We start from the raw sequence: 24,837 nt of genomic DNA, 5'->3' as shown, positions 1-24,837 counted from the left end.
AAGGGATTTGTTACCAGCTTGTTGGAGTTGAAAGTCCTGACTTTCTATTGCCTTCTCTGATACCACCCTGGTCAGGGGAGGGAAGATTAGGGTACCTTGTTACATCCTGTGGAGGGTGAAATCTAGGTTTTCCAGGCAGCTTTTGCTGGCGTGGTGAGCATATCAATTAGGGTTCTCCAGAGAAACAGGACCACTAGAAGATATATATATATATATATAAGTAGGTTTATTATAGGGAATTAGCTCATGTGATTATGGAGGCCAAGAAGTCCCAAGATCTGTGCTTGGCAAGCCGGAGACCCAGGAGAACTGATATTTCAGCATTATGAAGGGAAATCTGCTTTACATGGTCTACTGATTCATATGTTAATCTCATTCAGAAAGTTTGATCAAATATCTGGGCACATCATCGTCCAGCCAAGTTGACACATAAAATTAACTGTCATAGTGGGTGTGGGGCCACAGTTTTTTTGTCTTTAAATTGTATCTTCTGAGCTCTTTTTTTTTTTTTTTTAAAGATTTTATTTTTTCCTTTTTCTCCCCAAAGCCCCCCGGTACATAGTTGTATGTTCTTCGTTGTGGGTCCTTCTAGTTGTGGCATGTGGAACGCTGCCTCAGCGTGGTTTGATGAGCAGTGCCATGTCCACGCCCAGGATTTGAACCAACGAAACACTGGGCCGCCTGCAGCGGAGCCCGCGAACTTAACCACTCGGCCACGGGGCCAGCCCCTGGGGCCACAGTTTTTTCTGTGGTATTTTGCTGGAGAGTAGTAGTTATTTCTGAAAGTTTTTCTTTTTTTTCTTTACTAGGTTTCTCCTTTTCTATTTGTTTGGTTAGAGAGAGTAAGCCTTTGTTGGGATGTTTTCTGTCTGTGCTCGTGGACGTTTCCAGGTTGCCGCTTCTTCAGCTCCAAGTCTTGGACATATGGTTAAAAAGAAACCAGGGAGCTCACTACCATGTTGTTCCTCAGTTCCTGAAATATCTAGCTGGTCTGCCTTCTTTCCACCTTTCAGAATCTTCACATGTTTGTGTTGTATATACTATCTATGGTTTTTAGGTTGTACTAGTGGGAAGAATAAGGAAAAATATGTCTGCTCCGTCTTCCTGGAAGTGGAAGTCTCCTGTATGTCCTCTTTTCAAGGCATCTCAGGGTCCCTTGGATAAAGAAAGAGAAGGATGTGAGCAAAAGTTTGGAATTGCAGATGGTGAGAGAGTCTAGGCCAAGAAAACTAAGCAGTGCTGAGGGAAGGGGAGTTGGCAAGTGACATATAATTGAGAGATTTGCAAAGAAATAAAGTTCGCACATGTATTCTAAGTAATTGTATTTTTTATTTTTATGAGTGACAAAAGTAAAAAGACTCTAAACCACTTGTAATCCTGCCACAATTTTTTAAATTTTCATCTCACTTCTTAAATCTCACTGCTTAAAACCGCTTGAGTGGTTTTCCACTACTCTTAGAATAAAGTCCAGAATCCTGCGCATTGCCCCTTCCTCATCTGGTGCCAGGCTCCTCTTTCTGTGCTCTGGTCACACTGTCTCTCTCAGTTCCTCAAGGTCCTATGCTGTCTCGTACATCTGGACTTTCCCACAGGCTATTATTGCCTCGTACTGGAGCATTCTTCCCTATGACTTGGTTGGTGAATGCTCTCTTTCAGGTGTCCATTTAAATGTCATATTCTCAGGAAGGCAGACTTAGGTTATGTCTCCTTGCCATAAGTTTCCCTGGCATTCCATATTTCCCCTCTGGTAACTTTCCTCATACTTCATTGTTACTACTTGTTAAAAGGCTTTGTACTAGACTATAAGATATGTCTGTTTTGTTAAGTACATATTGTTAACACCTAGCAATGTGCCTGGTCCATAGTAGATGCTTCATATAAATATGGTTGAATTTCACCAGTGGTTTGGTGTACATCCTGCCTATACGTTATAGCCAGTTATGTTTCCATAGAATTGAGATCGACTGAACTTAGTTGTATTACCCTCTGTTTTTTTTAAACCTTCAATTAATTTAACTTTTGGATCAGTTATGCATTCATGTGATTCAAAAATCAAAAAATATAAAAATGTATACAGTGAAAAGTCTCCCTGCCACCCTAATGCCATCTGCCTAGTTCCCACCTGCCTCTCACCATCATTACTAAGTTTTTAAGTATATTTCCAGATTTTCTGTAGGTAAAATGCTAGCACATATTCACATTTTTACCTACCCACACATCATATTTCCTCCTCATTTAACACAAATGATAGAAAACTATATTTGTGATTTTTGTACTGTGTTTTTTCCACTTAGTATATCTTGGACATCTTTTTATGTTGGTTCATAGAGAGTGCCTTTTTTTTGGTAGTTGCGTAATATCTTTATTTTTTGACGCTATCATAAACAGTATTTTTTTACTTCAATTTCAGCTTGTTCATTTCTAGGATGTAGAAGTACAATTAATTTTAGTATATTTATCTTCTATCCTGCAATCTTGCTAGGCTGACTTGTTAGTTCTAGCAGTTTTTTATATTTTTCATCAGATTTTCTGCATAGGCAATCAAAGACAGAATTACTTCTTGTTTTCCAATCTGGATGTTTTAGTTCTCTTTCTTACCTTACTACCCTGGCTCCAGTATGGCCTCCAGTGTAATATTGAAAAGAAATCGTGAGAGTTGACAACCTTTTCTTGTTCCAGTGTTAGTGGGAATGCATTGAGTCTTTGATTTATAAGTATGATGCCAGTCATAGGTTTTCAAAGATGCTCTCTATCAGGTTGAGGAAGTTCTCCTCTATTCTTAATTTCCTAAGATTTTTCTTTTTCCTAGAGCAAATGTTATTTGCTTTTGTCAAATTCTTTTTCTGTGTCTGTAGAGGTGATCATATGGGTTTTCTTTTTTCATTTGTTAATGTGATGAATTATATTGATTGACTTTTTTGAGTGTTAAACTAACCCTGCATTCTTGGGCTAAACCCATGTGGTTACGATGTATTATCTTTTTTTGTGAATTTCTATGTTCATGAGGAATAATGGTCTGTTGTCTTCTTTTCTTATAATGTCTTTGTGTGGGTTTGGTATTAGAGTAAAGCTGGCCTCATAGAATTAGTTGTGAATTATTCCCTCCTTTTCACTTTTGCTTTTTAGGTTGACATCTTCTTTGAAGAGTACTCTCTCCCTGTTGATGAGATATTTTCTGCCTAGAACCTAGGCCTTCTAGGATGTTTTTTAAAGGAAATCATTTCTCTGCAGCCCCCAGAAAATGAGAGTACTACTGAAGTCTGATGCTTGGTTACTTGACAGTTTCCAGTTATGATAAGCTACTGTTTCTCCCTCAAACTGTCTTGAAAAAGGCCAAAATTATGGGTTGCCATTCATTTGTTATGAGTCTGTACAGGATGAATTTAAAGCAGTCAAAATATTATGAAACCGAGAAGTTAAATCAACCTTAAAATAGCTGGTTTGGAAGATGTGACAAAATATGGACAACCTTAATCACCTGAGGCACAAGCCGGACCAATTATGTCCTTTTAACAGTTTGATGCATTTTCTTCTGTTTTTTTTTTTTTTCTTTGCAGATTTTCTTTACAAAGTTGTGAGATAAATACATGTTTTCATCTGTTTGTTATAATGTTATTATAAACTCTTTATAAACTTTTAGTACCAACATAATATATTATTTAAATAGCAGATTTACTTCACTGTTTTCCTGTGTTGTATATTTAATTCCAATTTCTTTCTCCCTTCCCTCTCCTTCTCCTGCTTCTTCTGTTATAGAGCTGCAGTGAACACCTTAATGCATTATAATTTTTTTCTTAAGTGTATTTATGATAAATTTCCAGATAGAATTACTGGAAATTTTTTTAACACTTTTGACACATAGTACCAGATTGCTTACCCAAAGCGTGGCGTAAGTTGTATTCTCTCAACAGTCTAACAGTATCTTAAGCAGACCTCTCTTGTTATGTGTCGTGTCTAACCCGTGAGCTGTAGGACAGAGATGTGGTGCTGATGCTTTCTTTATGGTCTCTCTACAGGATATGGTGCCTGTCATAGTTGATTACTGCCTTCTGCTGCAGCGAAAGTGAGTATATGTTGTCTGTCAGATTCAATTACTTTGAATCCAGCTTGTCTCTTGCTTATGTTATAATTTACTGCTATGAATTCTATGAATTTGACTGGATAGGTTTTTAAAAAAAGTTTAATTTACAGGCCGGTCTCATGGCCAAGTGATTAGGTTTGTGAGCTCCACTTCTGTGGCCTGGGATTTGCTGGTTTGGATCCTGGGCATGGACCTGCTCACTGCTCATCAGGCCATGCTGTGGCGGCATCCCACCTAGAAGAACTGGAAGGACTTACAACTAGGATATACTACTATGTGCTGGGGCTTTGGGGAGAAAAAAAAAAAGAGGAAGACTGGCAACAGATGTTAGCTCAAGGCCAATCTTCCTCACCAAAATAACCCCCCTTAATTTACATAAATTAGATTCTTTCACAATTTTCAGTCCATTTACCTAATAAATTAACTTTTCCAAAATAGATGCTGTGGGTGTATTATCTATGCATTTGTGTGGCAGGATAGTGGAGGCGAAGAACATAGCTAACAGAAAAGCAATACTAATTAAATATCTTAGAAGTAAAAGTGTATGATTCGTGTACTGTATATATATTCTTTTATGAACTATCACTAAAACACAGTATGTCGTACTACCCGGAAAAGGGCAAGATTCCTGTATCTGCAGGTTTGATTTTTGGAACATTTTTGTTTAAAAGAAATCAGTGTAAATAAACTCTTGATTAGGCTTTTTTAAAGGTTTAAGTAGTAACTATGCTAGTTACTAGCTGGTTAACCAACTTGTGCTAGTTAACGAACCTGTGCTAGTTCACAATTTTTTCACAATTATGATAATAGTTCCCTGCACGCCAGGTATTGTTCTAAGCCCTCTACATTAAATTTGTCTAATTTTTATAACAGTGAGGTAGATGTTATTATCTTCGTTTTACACAGGAGGTTCCAGAGGCAGAAAGCCATTAAATAACTTGCCAGAGCTCACTCACACTTCTTTTGAGGAGTGAAGGTGGGATTCTAATGCGGGCAGACGAGCTCCTGGGCATTTGTTCTTTTGTGGCACTTTTTGGGTGGTAGGGAACAAATGTGAGCACCCAGTGCAGAGACTCCTAAACCCTGTACAACACCGACCTGACCCGTGAGTTTATATATATTCAGGTAGCCTGCATCATGAAAGGTTGGGTCCTACTTTCAAGTTATCAGTGAAGGTTATCAAGAGGGCAGTTATTTGCCACGTCAGACCTTTGATTAAGTCATGGAGAGCTGTAGCTTCTGCTCACTTGGGGCTCAAATTCATTCCAGTGTTTCAGCTGTAGTGCTATGTGTGATTATCCAGTGACATATGTTGTATTCACAGTTGAGATGTTGTGGAGAACATTGCTTTATGTTGTGCATTGTCTTCTTCTTGAGGGCCCAAGGGAGAAATTTCCCTCAGGTGTTAGTACCGGAATTACTTTTGCCTCTTCTGAACAGCTGGTTCACTTTAATCAATGGACAGTGAACTGTGTAGCTAATTACTATTTCCTAGAAAGCTAAGAGCCGTGACATACTAACCTCACCCTAGCTTTTCTTAACTTAGTTTATATTCTTTACCCCAATTTTCACACTCACTTCCTTGTTATCTTGTATTTTTTAAAGCAGCCTCATAATTTATGGATCAGTTTTACGTATTTTGTTTTGTTTAATCCTCATAATTACAGTGTAAGAGAGGTAATGTTGTCCTCATTTTCAGATGAGGAATTGAGGTATAGAGATGTTGCTAATACTAATAAGTACTTGAATCAACCCTAATCTTCAAGTTGTGATAATTATAAATGAGATATAAAGTACCTAAAAGACTAAATTTTGTTTAGAGTAAGAAAGCGTAGATTTATAAAATGGGTTATATCCACTTAGAATGGTGCTTGGCACAAAGTAGCTACTCAGTACCTGATGGTTGAATTAATGAAGTAGTTCTGCCTCCTGGTTTGCCAGATGACTTGTGGTCATTATCTTGAATACTTGAATACTCTCCCAGTGATGTGAAGTTGAAATGGCTCTAGCAGTTGTAAGATGAAGGATTATAGAGGGAAAAAGAAAAAAAATAGGTTCTTTCCTGCAGAAATATTTTGTGTTATTCCCAGAAATGTTCTGGAGATAGACCTTTCTTTTCTATATGATTCAAAAAGGCATTATTTCTAACTTTCTATTGACTGCAATAATTTCTTTATTAAATCACAGCATATAACGTAGAAGATAAGATCTGGTATGATTTTCACCAAATTAGAATCTATTTATTATTTCTTCTTTTTTTATCAAATTTTTTCTTTCTTTAATTTTCTTGACTCCTTAGCTTGTTTGCTTCTGGGCTGTGTCAAAAATAAATGCAGTACTTGTTGGAGATCTCAGAAAGAAACACCTGCAGTCATAGTATTCCTGACCTCCACGGGGAAGGGACAGCTCAAGAGTCCTTTTCCAACTCTTGGTTCTTTTTGCAGGTCTTCCCTCCCTCCCTCCTTCATCCACCCATACACACATACTCCTAGATCAAGGGCATGGACGTTTTCCAGGTCCATAGTGCAAATAGTGTGGCCTCCTTCTCTCTCAATCCCGTTTCCAAAGGTTGAAGATCAGGTTGCACTACATCCTGCTCTTGCTCAGGAGAAGTTCCAGCACGTGTTGTTCTCATTCTCCTTTCCCTCCTGCTCTCTTTCCCTACTTTTTCTACTCTCTAGGTTCCAGTAAGGGCAGGAGGGACGAGGCAGCATTCCCAGCAGTGTAAGAAGGCCTGGAGTTGTGAAACTAAGCACTGGGTCAGGTGTTCCCTTTTGTGTTCTAGATTGTGTGCTTCTGTGCTTGCTTACTTCTCACCATATGGCTTTTCTTTTTCATCAGTGTTAAGAGCCTATCTATGGGCCTGAGCTTAGGGGGAAAGGGGTCAAATTGGCCATTTGATCAACTTTGATTCTTTGCGTCTAGGTCATCTTACAGTCTCCTTCCATTTCAAACATGAAACAATTAAAGATTTGTTAGATATAGAAATTCTATGTTTGCTTAAATAGTTCAATATAATCACTCTTAACTGGTAGAGTTTTTATAATGTTTTCTTAGAGTTGCCATAGATAACAAGGTTAAAAATGGTCAATTCCGCAGGTTAAATTGAAGTGGAGGATTAGAAGCTGTATGTCACTTCCTTCTAGTATAGTGTCTTTCTTCCTAAACTGGACACTCTCTTTATACCATCTTTTTTGACATTTGGTTCCATTTTCATGTAGGGTCTTTTGTATTCCCAAATTTCCAGAGTATCTGTGACATTAACATTGCTTTAAGGAATGCTTGGGTTTGCATAACACAAATACAGTCTCACAAAACATAGTCTAGTATTCGGCCATTTTCAGGTAACTTCTTCCACTTCTAGGGTGATCCTTTGGACTCTCAATCCTGGTCTGCACATGCCTTTTATATAAATATCTTCTGATTGAGTACATTGTTTTTATAGCCATCCTCTTATTTTCACTATTATACTGTTTGTTATGTGCATCAAATTATAAACACAATACATATTCTGAAATTAATTTTAACTCAATACCACAAGCATTATTATACTATGATAACTGTTACCTCATAGTAGCATAATTCATAGAACCCCATACCTAGCAGTAATGTTAATTGAACTAGTGTATATATGTATTCCTATTCATACCTAAGAAGTGTTTTATAGTATAAAATCCTTTTTACTATGACAGGAACCACTATATTATAGCCATCTTTTTTGGTTAAAACTTGGCTATGTAGTCTTTTCATGAATTGTTCAAAATTAGAAATGACAGGAAATGCTGTTTTTGAAGACTTGAGCTTTATTTTCACAGTTTGGTCTCTGTTCCACACTTTCATTTCAATTTTGTAATGTGAATTTTTTTTTCAGTTTTAGACACATGATATAAAATGTCTCAAGGCTTTTTCTAGGACATTTAATAATTTGTCATTTTACCTATACAACAGTAGCCATAATTGTAGCTTATTTTGAAATTGGTCCAGAGTATACTTGACCTATAATCATAATTTTGAACATTGTTTAAGAATAGGTGCTATATGATTATATGTGAATTATATCTCAATAAAACTGTTATTAAATGAAACAAAATAGCTGCTGTATGTAGATGATCCTGACACTTTGAGCTTATATCACTGTAAGCTATCCAAAAAGAAGCCATTGTTCAGATGACTTGAATTATATATAAATATGAACCAAAAATATTTCTGTTAAATCGGAAGTGAACCTGAAGCGGTCTTTTGATAGCCAGGATATTTGTTCAATCTTGTTGTTCAATATCCTGATTATTGTTTGAGAAGCAAAAAGATCTTAATTATCAAGCACAGTTGAGGAGCTGGATGTTTCAGATCTTGTTTCCCTGATAGCTGCATCTTCAAATTTTAAATATCAAAGCTAGGGGGGAAGGTGCTACGCCTTTTTAATTTTAGAACAGCTATATTGAGATATAGTTCTCATACCATACAATTCACCATTTTAAAGCGTACCATTCAGTAGTTTTAGTATATTCACAGAGTTGCACAACCATCACCACCAAACCTTTTTAAAGGAAATCTTTACAAACTGTGGTACTTGTATCGGAAAACAGAGCGTTTTGAACATAATTTCTTTTTTTCTTTTTTTGTGAAGGAGATTGGCCATTGAGCTAACATCTGTTGCCAATCTTCCTCTTTTTTTGCTTGAGGAAGATTTTCACTGAGCGAACATCTGTGCCAATCTTTCTCTATTTTACATGGGATGTAAAGTGTGGCTTGATGGGTGGTGCTAGGTCTGTGCCCTGGATCCAAACCTCCGAACCCTGGGCCGCTGAAGCAGAGCGCACAAACTTAACCACTATGCCACCAGGCCGGTCCCTGAATTTGTAATTATCTCATAATCAAAGCTGAGTTCTTCACATTTTTTTAAATTGTAAAATTGGTAATGCACAAAGTGAATTTAGCCATTTTCTCTATCAATTTGAAGTTATGAATGATAAACTCCAAATGATATTTTTAATATGAGTATTAACATAAAGTGAAATTATGTAAAAAAGACCTCTTTGATGTCCCTCTGTTATTCAGAACGGATTTTCTGTTATGCTGGCTATAGAGAAGCTAAGCTTTAAGCAATAAACAGCAATTCTTAAGTTAGTCCTTCCGGGAAACAAAGTCAGCACACTGGATGGAGTAAAATGCATAAATATAGAAATAAACACAAGAGCTAAAGCTTTTTTGTATGGACTTTTATTTCTCCCTCCTTCCTTGATACTCTAATAAATATTCTCCCAAAATGATGTGAACATGTTTTAGAATTTTGTTTTATTTTATTTTAAAGTAGAGATACAGATAAGATTACTGAGTTTTATTTTTCTTGTATCCTTATTATAGCCTTTAACTGGTTAAGAAAGAAACATAGTTTTGTCATGAATCTTACCAGCAGTGATGCTGCTGTTTGTCACAGGAGTGCCTTGTTTGTCAACTTTTATGCTCTATTTACTGAATTTTTAGCTCTTTAATTCTCCTCTCTAGGGCTTTTTCTGCTGAACTGAAATAGTAATTATCTTCCCTAGCATATTGTTTTTAACAACACGTTACAGAGTGCAAAGGCTAGCGAATAGAACATTTTCTTTGAATTCATTAGAGTTACTTTGTTACTCTTACTTTATCTTTCTTATAGTAAAGCTTCATTAATTTCAGTTTCTTTTATTTGGCTAGTAACTGGTAATCACAAAAATGTGATGGGCTATTGATTAAAATGAAACTAACATGAAAAATGCTCTGATAAAAATGAAGCAAAGAGGAAAAGTGATACAAAAATTACATTCGTAGATATGAGAAAAAAGTAAATGAATATGGATTTCCCCCAAGGATACTGCAAATACTGTTTATTGAAAAGTGGCCTGTGGTTCTGGCACAGTTGTAGCCAGTACATTTATCATCTGTCCCCTTCCAGGACTTCAGATGAGGCAAGACCCCATCCTACTCCTTTCAGAACGTTCCTTAAACTTTTGTGGAACTTGTCATGAAAGAGCACTTTTGGATGAACCATCTATACCATATTTCACAACTGACATGATATACATATAAAAAGATTATACATTTGATAAATAAGTAAGTAATCCTAACAGATAAATAGCATTTACACAGTTTTTATTTTAAAAGAAAAGGAATGAGTGAATCAGTGAATGATACAAGGCAATACAATGTATGAATGGAAACTTAGGAAACATTTATTTTTGCCAGTCATCAAAGAGTTTAAAAGAGTGATGTTGTTTAATTTATACTTATTAAATTATCTGGGGGGAGAAAACCAATCACAATTGCCTGGTGAAACTGGTATGATTATACATTACTGGTGGCAATGTAAATTGGTGGTACGATGCTTTTTGAAGATAATTTAGTGATACATTTCAAGTGCCACAAAATTTTTCGTATCCTTTGACTCAAGATAAATTTCTAAAAAGTAGTATGGCCAAGGGAATTAAGCCCCCATAATGGGAACGACTGCATATGTAGATGTTCATTGTCACATCACTCATAACAGTTAATACTGGAAATAAGTGATATAGTCCACACCACAGGAGTAGTTAATTAAGTTCTGATGTTTCAGCATCTTGAAACCTTGTTTGACAAAATGGTAACTTTAAAGAGTAGGTAGCAACTTAGAATAATGCTTATCATCTTAATGTTGCATGAAAACAGAATTCAGAATTATATCTGAGTATAACAAATTATTTATGGACTATTTGCAGAAGAAGTAGGAAATAAAATAATTATTGAGTGTGGTAGCATTTAGATTAATTAAAAATTTTTGTTTCGACAGTAAAATAATGTCCAGATATATTTTTAAAATACTGAATGAGATTTCTTCCTTCTCGTCCATCAGTAATTACTACCTAAAGCCTTTGAAAAGCAAGGGGTAAGAACTAGGTAAGGAAGCAGATTGGCTCTGCAGATCAGCTCAGAATATTTAGATACCAGGAAAGAGGAAAAGATTTATGAGTAGTCCTTTTTAATTTTTTTTTCTACTTCATCGTGTTCACCGTACTACTCACTCGTATCAGTGTTGTCTTTAAGAAGCATTGTGCCCTAATAGACTCAGCACAGGATTTAGACCAGAGAGCTGAGTTCAAATTCTGACTCCATAACTTAACTGTGTGACTTTCAGCAAATAATTTAACTTATTCAAATTTTCTTATTTGCAAAAGAAGTATTGAGAGAATTAACTAAGATAGTATGTATAAAAAGGTTTTCACAATATACAGCTCTATGCAAATATTGTGAATGTTGTTATTAAACTTGTGAGTAAGTCAAAATAGAAGAAAGATGAGATATACCTAGCAGACTGAATTTAATGGATGTTTGGAATGTTCCTAAGAGTGTTTTTTTCCCCTTCTTGTTACAGAGATCTTTTATTTAGCCAGATGTATGACAAATTAAGTGAGAATTCAGTGGCCAAAGGAGTGTTTTTGGAGTGCCTTGAGCCATATATTTTAAGTGATAAATTGGTGGGGATCACACCCCAGGTAATGAAAGACTTGATCGTTCATTTCCAAGATAAAAAGTTAATGGAGAATGTGGAAGCCCTCATTGTACATATGGATATCACGAGCCTAGATATTCAACAGGTGAGTTTATAGACAGTCTACTGATTTACAGAATAAGCATCATTCCTTTACTGATTATATTTACCTGACTGATCCAGCCTCCCCCTACCTTCTATCAACCCCAATTATTTATTGAGCACTTTTGGTAAGATGTTTCATAGACTTGTATTTGTCAATGTGTTTCTTAGGACTGTTCTTTAATGAATGTGAGATGATGAACTCCTGCAAGCCAAGAGGCTTCTCTTTCTTCAACATCCCCCAGAGCTCTTAGCGTAGAGTTTACATTTGGTAGTTGCTTGTCCTCTCATAGGTTTACATTCTAGCAAAGAAGTTTGACAATAAATAGATAAACAAGTAAACAAACCAGAGATATCCAAAAACAAATTTTATGTTAAAAGTCAAACGGGAAATATAGTAGAGAATGAGAGGCTACTTTAGATTGGTTAATTATTAGAAAACCTTCCTGAGTCTGGAATCCATATGACAAGAAGGAATCAGTAATGCAAAGATCTTGGAGAAGACTGTTACAGGTAAAAGCAACAGCTAACGCCAAAGGAAAAAAAAAAAAGATATATGCCTTGGCTATTAGAATTACAGATAAAAGGCAAACAGATTTGGAGCTTGGTTGAAAGGGAGAGGTAATCCTTTCAGGGCAAGGTACAGATTTTTCCATTTTATTCGGAGTGCTATGAGAAATCATGAAAAGGTTTTAAGCAAGGTCACTCTGGTTTGCTTTAGGGATAAAAGAATGAGGGGTGGGGGCCAAGTACAAAAGGAGCAAAGAGACTAGTTAGGAGCTGGTCCAGGATGTGGTCCTGGCTGGAGATGCTAACAGTAAGAGAGAGATGGCCTGACTTTGGATGTGTTTGGAGGTAGAACTGATTTGCTGATGAATTGGGTGCGAGGGTGTGGAAAGAGAGAATTTAAGAAGGATGCCTAGTTTTTCAGCTTGAGAAACAGGGTGGAATAATTCCTTTAAGAAGATTGGAAGACTGAGGTAGGTCTAAGTTTGGGAGTCAAAATCAGGAGTTCTGTTTTGCCATTTTATTTGGAGATAGCTCCTAAACATTCAGGTGGAGATATCAAGTCAGTGGTTGGATATATGAGTCAGAGAGGAAACTAGGGCTGAAGCTGTAAATGTGTTAGTCATCAGCAAAGAGATCTATGATTATGGCACTGGCTGAGAGGAAGGGTAGTGAGAGAAGAGAGAGAGGTCCCAGAACATACATTCATCTAGAGTGATTTTCTCATGACACCTCACTTCCATTTTTCCTCTTACCTCTCTGGCTTCTCCTTATCATTCTCCTTTGTCGACCTCTTCTCTTCTACTTCAGCCCTCTCCTCTTGTCAGTATAGTATATTTTAGCTCTCATAGGAACAGAATATAGAGTACTCTATACTTTGAGTCATCTTAAAGTATGTCTCTCCCTCATATTTTCTCTCCCTAAATATTTTCTCAAATCAATTTCTCTCCTTCTTTAAACACTTCAAGCTCCTTCCCACCTTAGGACCTTCATCTTTACTGCTGCTTCTGCCTTCAGAGTCCCCAGTTTCCACCTCTGCTTTTGGCTCACATACATGCATCCTTTAGGTCCTAGCTTAAATATTGCTCCCTCAGGGATGATCTTCTTAATTCTCCAGCCCAAGTTGGGTTCCTGTATAACACTTAGCACATTTGTAAATGAATTATTTGTGTCATTGAGTCTCTCCCCCAAGTCATAACTCACACACCATTTTGTGCCTCTCCCTTCTTTTGGTGAGTGTTCAAGATGAATGGACATTCTGTAAGGGTACAGACTAGGTCTGGGATTGTCTCATCCATCACTTTATCCCCAGTGCCTATGAGAGAACCTGAATGTAAGTGTTCAGTAAGTATTTGTAGAACTAGTGACCCAAGGTAAAATAAATATGGAAAGGGGGTGGTTAGAGAAGAAATAACGTTAGACATTGGAGGATGTTTCAAAGTAGCTGTTGTACTATTAAAAGTAGTATTGAACCTTCAACAGCTGTTGTCTGGCATTGTGTTTGAATACTTCAATTTTGGTTTTTTTCAGAGAAGGAATAAGAAAAATTAGGGAAGAGAAGTCAAGATCTTCCCCATTCTTAAATCTTTAAGGAGAGGAATTGGTGAGACTTACCTAATTATATGGACCAAGCAACTTTTCCTTTTTACAGGTAGTTCTCATGTGTTGGGAAAATCGGCTATATGATGCTATGATCTACGTCTACAACAGAGGCATGAATGAATTCATTAGTCCAATGGAGGTAAGATACTTCCTAACTTGGCACACATTTAATATTGTCTGTTAGTGTTTTTTTCCTAATTCTCCATTGGCTTTGAAAGTTTCTGTTTTCATCCATTCTTCTAATTTCTTGTAGATTTATTAGGCTCGCACCCATTTCATTTGGGACTTTTAGGTAGACTTTAATTTCATACCTTCTGCCATTGCTTTCTTTTTTATCTGCATAATTATGTTTTTAAATCTCAGGGAGCAATAGGCAAAATTAAAAGTTATGCTTACCTGTTAGACTTTAAGTTTTTTCCAAGAATTTTTGAAATTATAATAGCTTTTTCAAAAGGTATAAGAAATTCAATATATATACTTATTGTATATATTGTACTATTGAATAATGCTATTTGTAGATATATTCTGCTGGGGAAGGTCCTGAAAATGATTGGAAGTCATTATTTGTTAACTGCTAGTTTGTTGCTTTTCCCAGTTCAGAATTGTATAGCATTCATTATAATTTCTTATTCTCATTTCCATTAGAAGAGAGCATCTAAAAAGCATTTGGGCTTATTTTAAAAAGAACCAAACCCCATCTGTCTTGTTATTTGCCTTAAATTTGGGGACGGAATTGTGGGTAATGGATTGCAGATACACGTAGTGCCCTGCCCGCCCATTGCCTTTTTACAGCCACTAATTACCTGTGTCAAAAGAGCCAGGCATCTGCTGACGGCAACTGGTCAACTTTTTTGTGTATTTAATGGCCATCCAGAGCTATCTCCAGTATTACTAAGTCAGCAGTCATTCTAGATACTTCAGTCTTCTTTAAACATATTAGCTTGGTGGGTGAGCAGCCCTCTAGTTCATAACTCCTTCAGTTTGGGTTGTACCTCTCTGTTCTTGGTCAATTTCCAAAATGAGTGCCACAGCCCCCTTCACTGGTTTTAACCCTGATTGTCTGTGTGTCAAATAAGTATTCTTTACACTTGAACAGCTCTCTGCTGCTTACTCACCGAGATCCAGTACTTCCCTGAGAAAGAGTGGTCACCTCCCTCCTCAGTGAGGTCCAGGACCTCCCTGCAGGCAAAAATGTTCTCTGCCCCACTACCAGACCACAATTAGGAAGAGTTAATGCAATGTCTAGTTTCTCTCAAAATAACCCCTGAAAACACCTTCTAATTTGATGCATTCTGTGTTTATAAAAACAATTGCTGGGTTTTTGGTATTGTTGCTTTTGAAGTTTTTGTTTTGTGTGGGTTTTTTATTCCTCAAAGTCTGGAGATTTTTATACCTGCACATCTCAGATGGAACACTGGACTATTGAGGTGGCCTTGTCTTGTGTTGAGTAGTTTTTGAGCTTTCAGCAGGAGCTTGGTATTTGTCATCTTTTGGAGGTTATAGCAGTGGGCGTTTAGATGCATCCTGTGATTCCTCATTTATAATTCTCTGCCTGTAAGGAAATCACTTTTCAGTGTTTAAAGTTTAGTTATTTTAGTACTTAAAGAGGTTCAAATTAAGAGGAGGTGTCCTGCCTTTTGAAATTTTCTAGATTTTCCAGAATGAAAGTGTCGTCGCATTTGGGATGACAACAGTAGTCTCTGGAACCTTTCCTGACTTCTAGTTTTGACTGTTTCTGAGGCCAAAGTAGTGCCTTGTGTTGGGCGGAAAAATTTTTCCACCAGCTTAGATCCCAATGGTGGGGGGAGTGCTGCAAATTGACAGACAATAGACAAATTAACAGGAGAAAAGACAAAGTTTATTCACACATGTACTGGGAGCACTCAGTAATGAGTAACTCTCTGAAAAGCCAGAGGTAAAGGTTTATATACTAGTTTAACAAAAGTTGGGGCAGAGCGAATTTATGGTTTCCATGGGAAAGTATGAATGGTTTTTTGGGCTTTTTGATGCTAATTAACAGCTGAATTTGCACTTCTCAGTGCTAAAGGTCAGTCTTCTCCCCAACAGGAAACTCCCTCCCAGGAAGGCCAGTGGAGTTTTACCATTAATCTTACTGTATTTTCAGAGGCTCTGCTTAAATTTAGATAATGTTTCTCTCTGTGGCTGCTGATCATTCAGATGTTTTCAGTTTAAAGTAATCTTCATTACCATTTGGGGGGCTATTATTAATCCCTTCACTTGCTGACTCTTTTTTTTAAAGAGTAAAGCACTTTTAGGAACCTAAGGATATTTTATATTCAGAAATCATAATCTCAACAGAGACTTTCATCTAACTGGTATTTATTAATTGGTTTCTTTTAGTGAGGAATATGACAACAATGATTGTTTCCCAGTGATCTTTCTAAAACAGTTCATGTCCACATTAAAAGTTTTTATGTTTAAGAGGCTGACCTGGTGGCACAGCGGTTAAGTTCGTGCACTCGGCTTCAGCAGCCTGGGGTTCACTGGTTTGGATGCTGGGCGCAGACCTATGTATTGCTTATCAAGCCATGCTGTGGCAGGCGTCCCTCTTATAAAGTAGAGGAAGATGGGCATACATGTTAGCTCAGGGGTAATCTTCCTCAAAAAATAGTTTTTATTTTTAATCTCAGTAGCAAATGAATAATTCAATCAGAAAGGTGATTAACAGCATAAGATTCTTGATTATCTTTTTAAAAATATTCTTTTTAAAAAATAATGGTGATTATTTTTCTATTAATTTTACTCCAGAAACTTTTCAGAGTCATTGCTCCTCCTCTGAATGCAGGAAAGACGCTAACAGGTATTAATTTTCTAAGCCTTAATTTTTTTCTCTTTTTTGTATTTTAAGATATTTAAAATATCATAAAATTCACCAATTTTATATGTACAGTGTGAATTTTGACAACCATATATAATCACGTAACCAACACCATAATCAAACTATAGAAGGAACTATATAGTTTCTTCACACTAAAAAATTTCCACCTGCGCCTTTGTACTCTATCCTTTCCCCACAGCCCCACCTACAGGCAATGACTGATGTACTTTCTGTCACTACATTTCATGTAAGTGGAATCATGCAGTATGTAATCCTTGGTGTTTTATTTCTTTCACTAAGTGTAGTGTTTTTGAGATTCCTCCATGTTGTTGCATGTATTAATATTTCATTCCCTTTTACTGTTGAAGAGTAGTCTGTGGATTGGACATACCATCGTTTGTTTATCTCTTTACCAGTTGATGGACATTTGAGTTACTTCCAATTTGGAGCTGTTATAAGTAATGCTGCTACAACATTTGTGAACGAATTTTGTTCTGTTTTTAATTAAACTTTGTATTATGAGGAAATTGTAGATTCACATGCAGTTGTAAGAGATGACACTACTCTTTATCCACTTTCCCCTACTGATAACATCTTGCAAAACTAAAGCACAATATTACAACTGGATATTCACACTGATAAAGTCAAGATGCAGAACAGTTTCATCACCATAGGTATCCCTTATGTTGCCCTTATCCCCCACTTCTGATCCCTAGCTATGAGTAAGCTTTTGTGTGGGCACATGTGTTCATTTTTCTTGGGCAGTTACCTTGGATTGGAATGGATGGGATGTATGGTAAATAAATGTTTTACTTTCTAAGGTACTGCTGTTTGGTTTTTCAAAATGGGTGTACCATTTTGCATTCTCATCAACAATATATGAGAGTTCCAGTTGCTCCATATCCTTGCAAGCACTTGGTACTGTCAACCTGTCAATCTTTGAAAAATTTTAGCCATTCTGGTGGGTGTATAATGGTATCTCATTGTGATTTTAATTTTTATTTTCCTGATGGTCAGTGATGTGAGCATCTTTTCGTGCGCTCTTGCCTATTCATATATCGTTTTTTGTGAATTGTCTATTTAAATCTTTAACAGTTTTTTGGGGGTGGGGAGGAGGTGTTATTTGACTTCATATTATTGAGTTGTAAGAGTTCCAAGTGAGTGAACTCCCCACCAGAGCCTATAAGAATGTTCTTTATGTAGTCTGAATACAAGCTGTTTTTCAATATATGTTTTGCAAAAATTTTCTCCCTGTCTGTTGCTTACCTTTTTGTTTTCTTAACCATGTCTTTCAAATAACAAAAGTTTTTAATCTTAAAGAAGTCCATTTTATTCATTTATCCTTTTATTCATTTTCATCCTTTCATTTATTCATTTTAGACTTTTGGTGTTCTGTTTAAGAAATGTTTGTCCAATTCAACATCATAAAGATTTTCTCTTATGTTTTCCTCTAGAGATTTAATAGTTTTAGCATTGCATTTAAGTCTGTAATCCATTTTGAGTTAATTTTCATCTATGATGCAAAGCAAAGTTTAAGGCTTTTCTTTCTCATATAGCTATCAGTTCCTTTACCATTTTTTGAGATTATCTTGTTTCCATTGAATTACCTTGACACTTTTTTCAACAAAAAATGGAGAAAAACTGATTTAAAAAAAAAAGTCAATTGACTGTATACGTGTTATGTTCCATTGAGCTATAGGTCTATAAATATAGACATATAATATACTGTCTTGATTACTGAAGCGTTATATTAAGTCTCAAAATCAGATACCTTAAGTTCTCCAACTTTATTTTTCTTTTTCAAAATTGGTTTAGCTAGTCTAGATCCTTTGCCTTTCCCTATGAACTTTAAAATCAGCTCATCAGTTTCTTTTAAAAAACTTATTAGAATTTTGTTTGGAATTGCATTGACTCTATAGATTAATTTGGGAAGGATTGACATCTTAATGCTATTGAGTCTTCTAATCTATGAATATGATATGTTTCTCCATTTATTTTGGTCTTTTAAAATCAATTTGCTTTCTCAATTTCTGCAGAAGGGCAGCTGAGATTTTGATAAGGATTGCTTTGAATCTGTAGATCAATTTCAGGAGTACTGCTATCTTCACATCGTTAAATCTTCCAATTTATGAATACAGGGTATCTTGCCATTTATTTAGGTCTTGTTTAATTTCTTTCAACAGTGTTTTTTAGTTTTTAGTGTACAAGTCTTATACTTCTTTTGTTAAATCTATTCCTAAGTATTTTATTCATTTTGATGCTATTGTAGATGGAATTAGGTTTTTAAGCTCATTTTCAGAATGTTCATTGCTAGTGTATAGAAATAAAATTGATTTTTGTATATTAATTTTGTATCCTGCATCCTTACCAAATTCATTTGTTAGTTCTGATTTTTTAATGGATTCTTTAGAATTTTCTACATATATAACATCATGTTATCTATATGTAGAGATAGTTTTATTTCTTCCTCTTATTCCTTTTCTTCACCTAATTGGCCTGGCTAGAACCTCTAATACAACTTTGAAGAGAAGTGGCAAGAGTGGACACCCTTCTCTTTTTCCTGATCTAAGGGAGAAAGCATTTAGTCTTTCACCATTAAATGTGATGTTCACTGTGGGTTTTTTGTAGATGGCCTTATCAGTCTAAGAAAGTTTCCTTCTATTCCTAGTTTGTTGAGTGTTTTTGACATGAAAAGGTTAGATATTACCAAATGCTTTTTTTCTGCATCTATTAAGATAATCTTGTGGGTTTTGTCTTTTATTTTATTGATATGATCCATAAGATTGATTTTCGTATGTTAAGCCAATCTTACATTCTTGGGATAAATACTACTTGGTTGTGGTGTATAATCTTTTAGCATGTTGCTGGATTGAGTTTGCTAGTATTTTTTTGAGTGTTTTTATGTTTATATTCATTAAGGATATCGTTCTGTAATTTTTATTTCTTTTTTTTTTTTTCTGGTCTTGGTATCAGGTATACTTGATATTTTGGTATACTTGTCTCATGGAATGAGTTGGGAAGTATTCTCTCTTTTGTTTTTTGGGAGAGTTTATGAAGGATTGATGTTACTTCTTCTTTAAATGTTTGGTAGAATTCATTAATGTGAGCCTGGGATATTCTTTGTTGAAAGTTGTGAAATTACTAGTTCAGTTTCTGCTTGTTAAGTCTATTCAGATTAACTATTTCTTCTTGAGTCAGTTTTGGCACTTTGGGTATTTCTAGGAATTTGTCCGTTTCATCTATGTTATCTAATTTGTCGGTATATAGTGTTTATGGTATTCTCTTGTAATTGCTTTTATTTTTGTGAAGTCAGTAGTTATGTCTCTTCTTTTATTACTGGCTTTTTGTAGTTTGAGTCTTCTCCTTTTTCTTGATCTATCTAGCTAAATGTTTGTCAGTTTTGTTGGTCTTTTCAAAGAACCAATTTTGATTTTATTGATAGTCTTTATTTTTCTTTCCTCTTTCATTTATTTCAGCTTAGTCTTTATTATTTATTTCCTTCATCTTGCTTTCGGTTTATTTTGCTCTTTTTTAATTTTCTTGAGGTGGAAGTTTAGGTTATTGATTTGAAATCTTTCTTTTTTTTAAAAAAAATGTGTTTACAGCTGCAAATATCCCTCTAAGCAATGCTTTATCTGCATCCCATAAGTGTTGGTATGTGGTGTCTTCATTTCCATTCGTCTAAAAGTATTTTCTAACTTCCCTTGTGATATTGATTATTTAGAAGTATATTGTTTAGTTTTCACATATTTGTGGATTTCTCACATTTCCTTCAGATGTTGATTTCTAATTTCATTCCATTGTGGTCAGAGAACATATTTTGTTCTCATCCTTTTATAGCCTAACATATGGCCTGTTCTGGAGAATGTTCCATATCCACCAGAAAATAATGTGTTGAATATGTTTTCTTGTTGAGTGCAATGTTCTACAGATGTCTGTTAGGTCTAGTTGGCTTATAATTTGTTCAAGACTTCTATTTCCTGTTCATCTCCTGCTAATTGAAAGTGGAGTATTGAAGTCTCCAAATATTAGTGTTGAATTGTCTATTTCTTACTTTAAGTCTATGGTTTTTGCTTCATTTTATTTTGGAATTTTCAGTGCTCTAGCAGGGTGTTTTGTGCAGAGTCTCAAAGTCAGCCATAGGTTATAGATTAGGGCCTTTTCAGTCTTCCCTGGGTATAGTCATAGCCCTGTACATGCCCATGTCCTTCTAGAGTTCCAGAAATATGTTGGAGCTTTTGAAAGCCTGATGGGAGACCTCCATTCTCCAGTTTTTCCTTTCAAGTTTTTTGATGAGTCTCTTATTAGTCCCTTCTGGTAGCACTGACTCTGGCATCTGTAAAGTTAAACAATTGCGCTGACTGTTTTTAACAAATGTCCTGGGGTTGGTGCTCTTTGCATAGAGAAGCTCTGAGTCTGGACAAAAAGAGACAAGCCCTGAAAATGGAGCTTTTAAGTGAGCTGCCAGATAGATCAAATAGTGACATTTCTCTAGGAATGGGGGCTTTGGGGGAGTTCCAAACCCATTCTGACCCCTCAGGTGGCCACTAGGTGACTGATTTTCCCAGCCACCATAGTTGCAAGGCTGTTGGTTTTCAATGAAGCTGGGGAAAGGGGGATGGGACTAGGTAAAGTTAAATCACCGTGGAGTTCCCTGTTCTTACTGAGATTCAGCCATTTTTCTTGAATAAACATTCCTTGGATTGTTTTCATTGCTTTTGTGGAAGCACAGATTTTTGAATGTTTTCCTCAACTATCTCATAGTCAGTCCCTCTGAGTTTTGTCTTTGTTTTGCTTGGTGTTTTTTCCCACTGTCTTCTCATTAGATGATTTCTATCGCTGTACCTTCAAGTTCACTCTTTCATGTCAGTTCGGCTGTTAAACCCATGCAGTGAATTTTTATCTTCCATGATTGTTTTTCAGTTCCATAATTTTCACTTGGTTCTTTTTGTGTTTCTGTTTCTCTCCTCCATTTCTTCATTTATCTGTTCAAATTTTCATGCATTGAGGCATGTTTTGTTTTATTTCATTGAAAATAAATAGAATGGTGGCTTTAAAATTTTTATCCATTAGTCTAACATTTTGTTCATTTCAGGATTGGACTTGATTGACTTTCTTTTCTTTTAAGAAGAATATGTTTTATTTTTTTGGTTCTTCATATGTTGGATAATTTTGGATTGTATCCTGGGTATTGTGAATGTTACATTGTGGAGAATCTGGATTCTGTTATTTTTCACCACTGAGAATTTTTTCCCTGTGTTTTATCAGGTAATTTTCTTGGCTGGGGCTTGAATTGCAAACTCTGTTTCTGTGTGGCAGCTCCAGTCTCTTTTCGAAAGATCGTTTGTCTTTAGCTGGTCTGCTTTGATTCTTTTCCACTTGTGTGGCTTAGGGGTCAGTCAGTGATGAGGATAGAGAGTTTGAGGATCCTCTTTCTGGCTTCTTTTTACAAGATTCCTCCAGTCTGTTAACTTCCCATTTCCTACGTTCTCTTCTTTAGTTCTCCAACCAGAAAGATTGCTGATTTTCCCTTGTGAACTCCCAGCTGCTGCTGTGCTTGCCACACAGAGAGCACTTAGTCCCAGGCTAAAAGCCACAAGTGATAGTAATGTACTGTACACGTCCCTGTCTTCACTCCTCTAAGCACATGAACTCCACACCAGAGCCGGTCTGCTTCTCTTCACGCTCCCGTGAAGGAGGGCGGGTGGGAGCTTCAGGGAGGGGCTCCAGTCTTGGTGCTGACTTTTCCTCTTAGGCTGAGCTGCTTTGCTTGTTTCTCATGCATGGTGTGTCAGGGATCAGTCACGGAAGTGGGTAGACAGTTTGGAGCTCCTCTCTTTGACTCGTTCCCTTTTGGGATGCCCCTACTCCTTCCACATTCATGATTTCCTGGCTTCACTTTTCTGGTCCCCTGTGCCAGAAAGATGAGAAGTTTTTCCATCCCTCTCCCTCCGCCTCCACTGCCTCTGAGTGTAGTGGAGACTGCATTTAGCCCAGGAAAGGCACAAAGAAGAAAAGTTACTTGTATGGCTGCCACTGTCCTCCTACCAGTGACTGTGAACTCCCCACCAGATTTGTCTACTTCTATTCACTCTTTAGCAGCTTCAGATAGTTACTTTTGTATCACGTCCAGGTTTTATGGGGTTTTTTTTTCCTGTAAGGTTGAGAGCAAGGGGGATCATTTGGTAGAGTCATAGTCCCTCACACCCAATAGTAACACTGAAATGAATCTTTTTGAAACAAACTTGAAAATTGTTTTTAACATATATTTGTGGCAGAAATGAAAGCAGTATATTGAAAACTCCAAATGGAATTGATAAACTTTTGCAAAAGAAAATTGTCTGGAAAAAGATAGTGAGGAGAGAAAAGGAGTAGAAGAGGGGTCAAGAAAATTAAATACTTTGTTGGTATATATGCTTCAGTTCAGTATCCATTTACTAAGCACCTACTATGTGCCAGATGCTGTGCTGGATGCTAGAGCTAGAAACAGAGATGACACAGGCTTCCTGCCCTTAAATTCATAGCAATGGAATAAGGGAGATGAGTATGTTAAACAAGTAAATTGAATTCTCTAGAAGTATCTGAGATTTTATCTGAGATTTCTAGCAATAAAGGTTTACCTAATTAGCCGACGAACAGGAACTTATTACACTAGTAAAGTGACTACCACCTTGTATCATGCTAATTGAGTTGAATCAAATAACGTTTAGGACTTCTGGTTTCCAGTCTGGTTTGTAAGGAGCTTAGAAATCACCACCTGTCCTACCAACAAGTAAACAGGTGAACAAGCTGAAAAATCAACAACTCTTCTGAGATCTGCCAGAAAAGTGAGGTCACAGACCAAACTCCCGTACCAAAAACTAGAGAGCGAGGCAGGCACAGAGAATCACAACTTACTGGAGTAGACACCTCTGCAGGAACCAGTGCTGGGGTAGGAAAACTGGAACTGTAATTGAAGAATTGCTGGAGGCTCAGTGTAGACAAGTCTGAGATCTAAAAACTCCAGGGAGGCCCTGTCACAGGGGAGTCCCCATAATTTTGTAAGATTTACCTCCAGGACTGCTGCCAGGTTCTCTCAGTGAATATCAGAGAAAAATCCCTTGTGCTTCTGCAGGGGGAGGGGAAAGGAACCATTTTGAAATATGCAAGAGTATTCTGTTTTTCTTAACTTTGTCTGCCCCAAGGAAAAACTATTTTGTCAAAACTTAACCTGCTGGGGTTTTATCAGAGCCTAAATTACCTGAGGGAAGGAAAATACTCAACCCCAGCATGTTCAACCCATCCTGTTCCACCTACGAGGAGGAAAAAAAAACTGAGGAGCACTGATGAGGTTCATATCTTAGAAGCACAGGCACCAAAAGACTGTAGAATCCTTCGCCTCCCCTCATAGCTTACCACCACGTGACTAAAGGCCTCTTTACTGTAGTGCCTTTTACCTACTGCATCGTATGTGGCTTTCAAAAATTACACGGCATACCAAAAGGCTAAGAACACAGTTTGAAGAGACAGACTAAGCATTAAAACCAGACTTAGATATAGCAGGAATGTGGGAATTATCAGACCAGGAATTTAAAAAAATACTGTGATTAATGTGCTAAGGACTTTAGTGGAGAAAGTAGACAACACTCAAGATGGATAATATAAACAGAGATGGAAATTCTAAGAAAGAATCGAAAAGAAATGTTAGACATCAAAAATGCTGTAACAGAAATGGAGAATGTCTTTGATGGGCTTGTTACTAGACTGGACACAGCTGAGGAAAGAATCTCGGCATGAGGACGTAACAATAGAAACTTTCAAAGGTGAAAAGCAAAGAGAAAAAGACTGGAAAAGAAAGAATATCCAAGAACAATGCACAACTACAAAAGATGTAACATACACGTAATTGGAATATCAGAAGGAGAAGAAAGGGAGAAAGGAACAGAAGCAATATTTGAAGCAATAATGACTGAGAATTTCCCCCAATTTAATGTCACACACCAAACCACAGATCCATAGGAAGCTTGGTGAACACCAAGCAGGATAAAAAGTGAAAAACTACACATAGGCATGTCATATCCAAACTGCAGAAAATAAAGAAAAGATCTTGAAAGAGGCCAGGGGAAAAAAGCACTTTACCTATAGAGGAGCAAAAACGCGAATTGCATTCTACTTCTCAGAAATTGTGCAAGCAAGAAGAGAGTGGAGGAAAATATTTAAGGTGTTGAG

The 24,837-nt window shown here is 36.5% G+C and overlaps 1 protein-coding gene across 2 annotated transcripts in view; it reads left to right on the top strand.

The window, feature by feature from the left end:
* The window catches only part of VPS8 (VPS8 subunit of CORVET complex), a 233,285-nt gene that overhangs the window by 82,099 nt on the left and 126,349 nt on the right, over nt 1–24,837 (top strand). For both annotated transcript variants that reach the window (XM_046658305.1, XM_046658304.1), the window contains 4 exons: nt 4,017–4,063; nt 11,463–11,685; nt 13,840–13,929; nt 16,560–16,611. In XM_046658305.1, the coding sequence (XP_046514261.1) occupies nt 4,017–4,063; nt 11,463–11,685; nt 13,840–13,929; nt 16,560–16,611 (412 nt within the window). The remainder of the gene's footprint in view (nt 1–4,016; nt 4,064–11,462; nt 11,686–13,839; nt 13,930–16,559; nt 16,612–24,837) is intronic.

This window comes from Equus quagga, chromosome 4, assembly GCF_021613505.1.
Source record: "Equus quagga isolate Etosha38 chromosome 4, UCLA_HA_Equagga_1.0, whole genome shotgun sequence".
Lineage (NCBI taxonomy): Eukaryota > Metazoa > Chordata > Mammalia > Perissodactyla > Equidae > Equus > Equus quagga.
The sequence above is the reverse complement of the archived record's forward strand: the minus strand, read 5'-3'. Positions and strand labels throughout refer to the sequence as shown.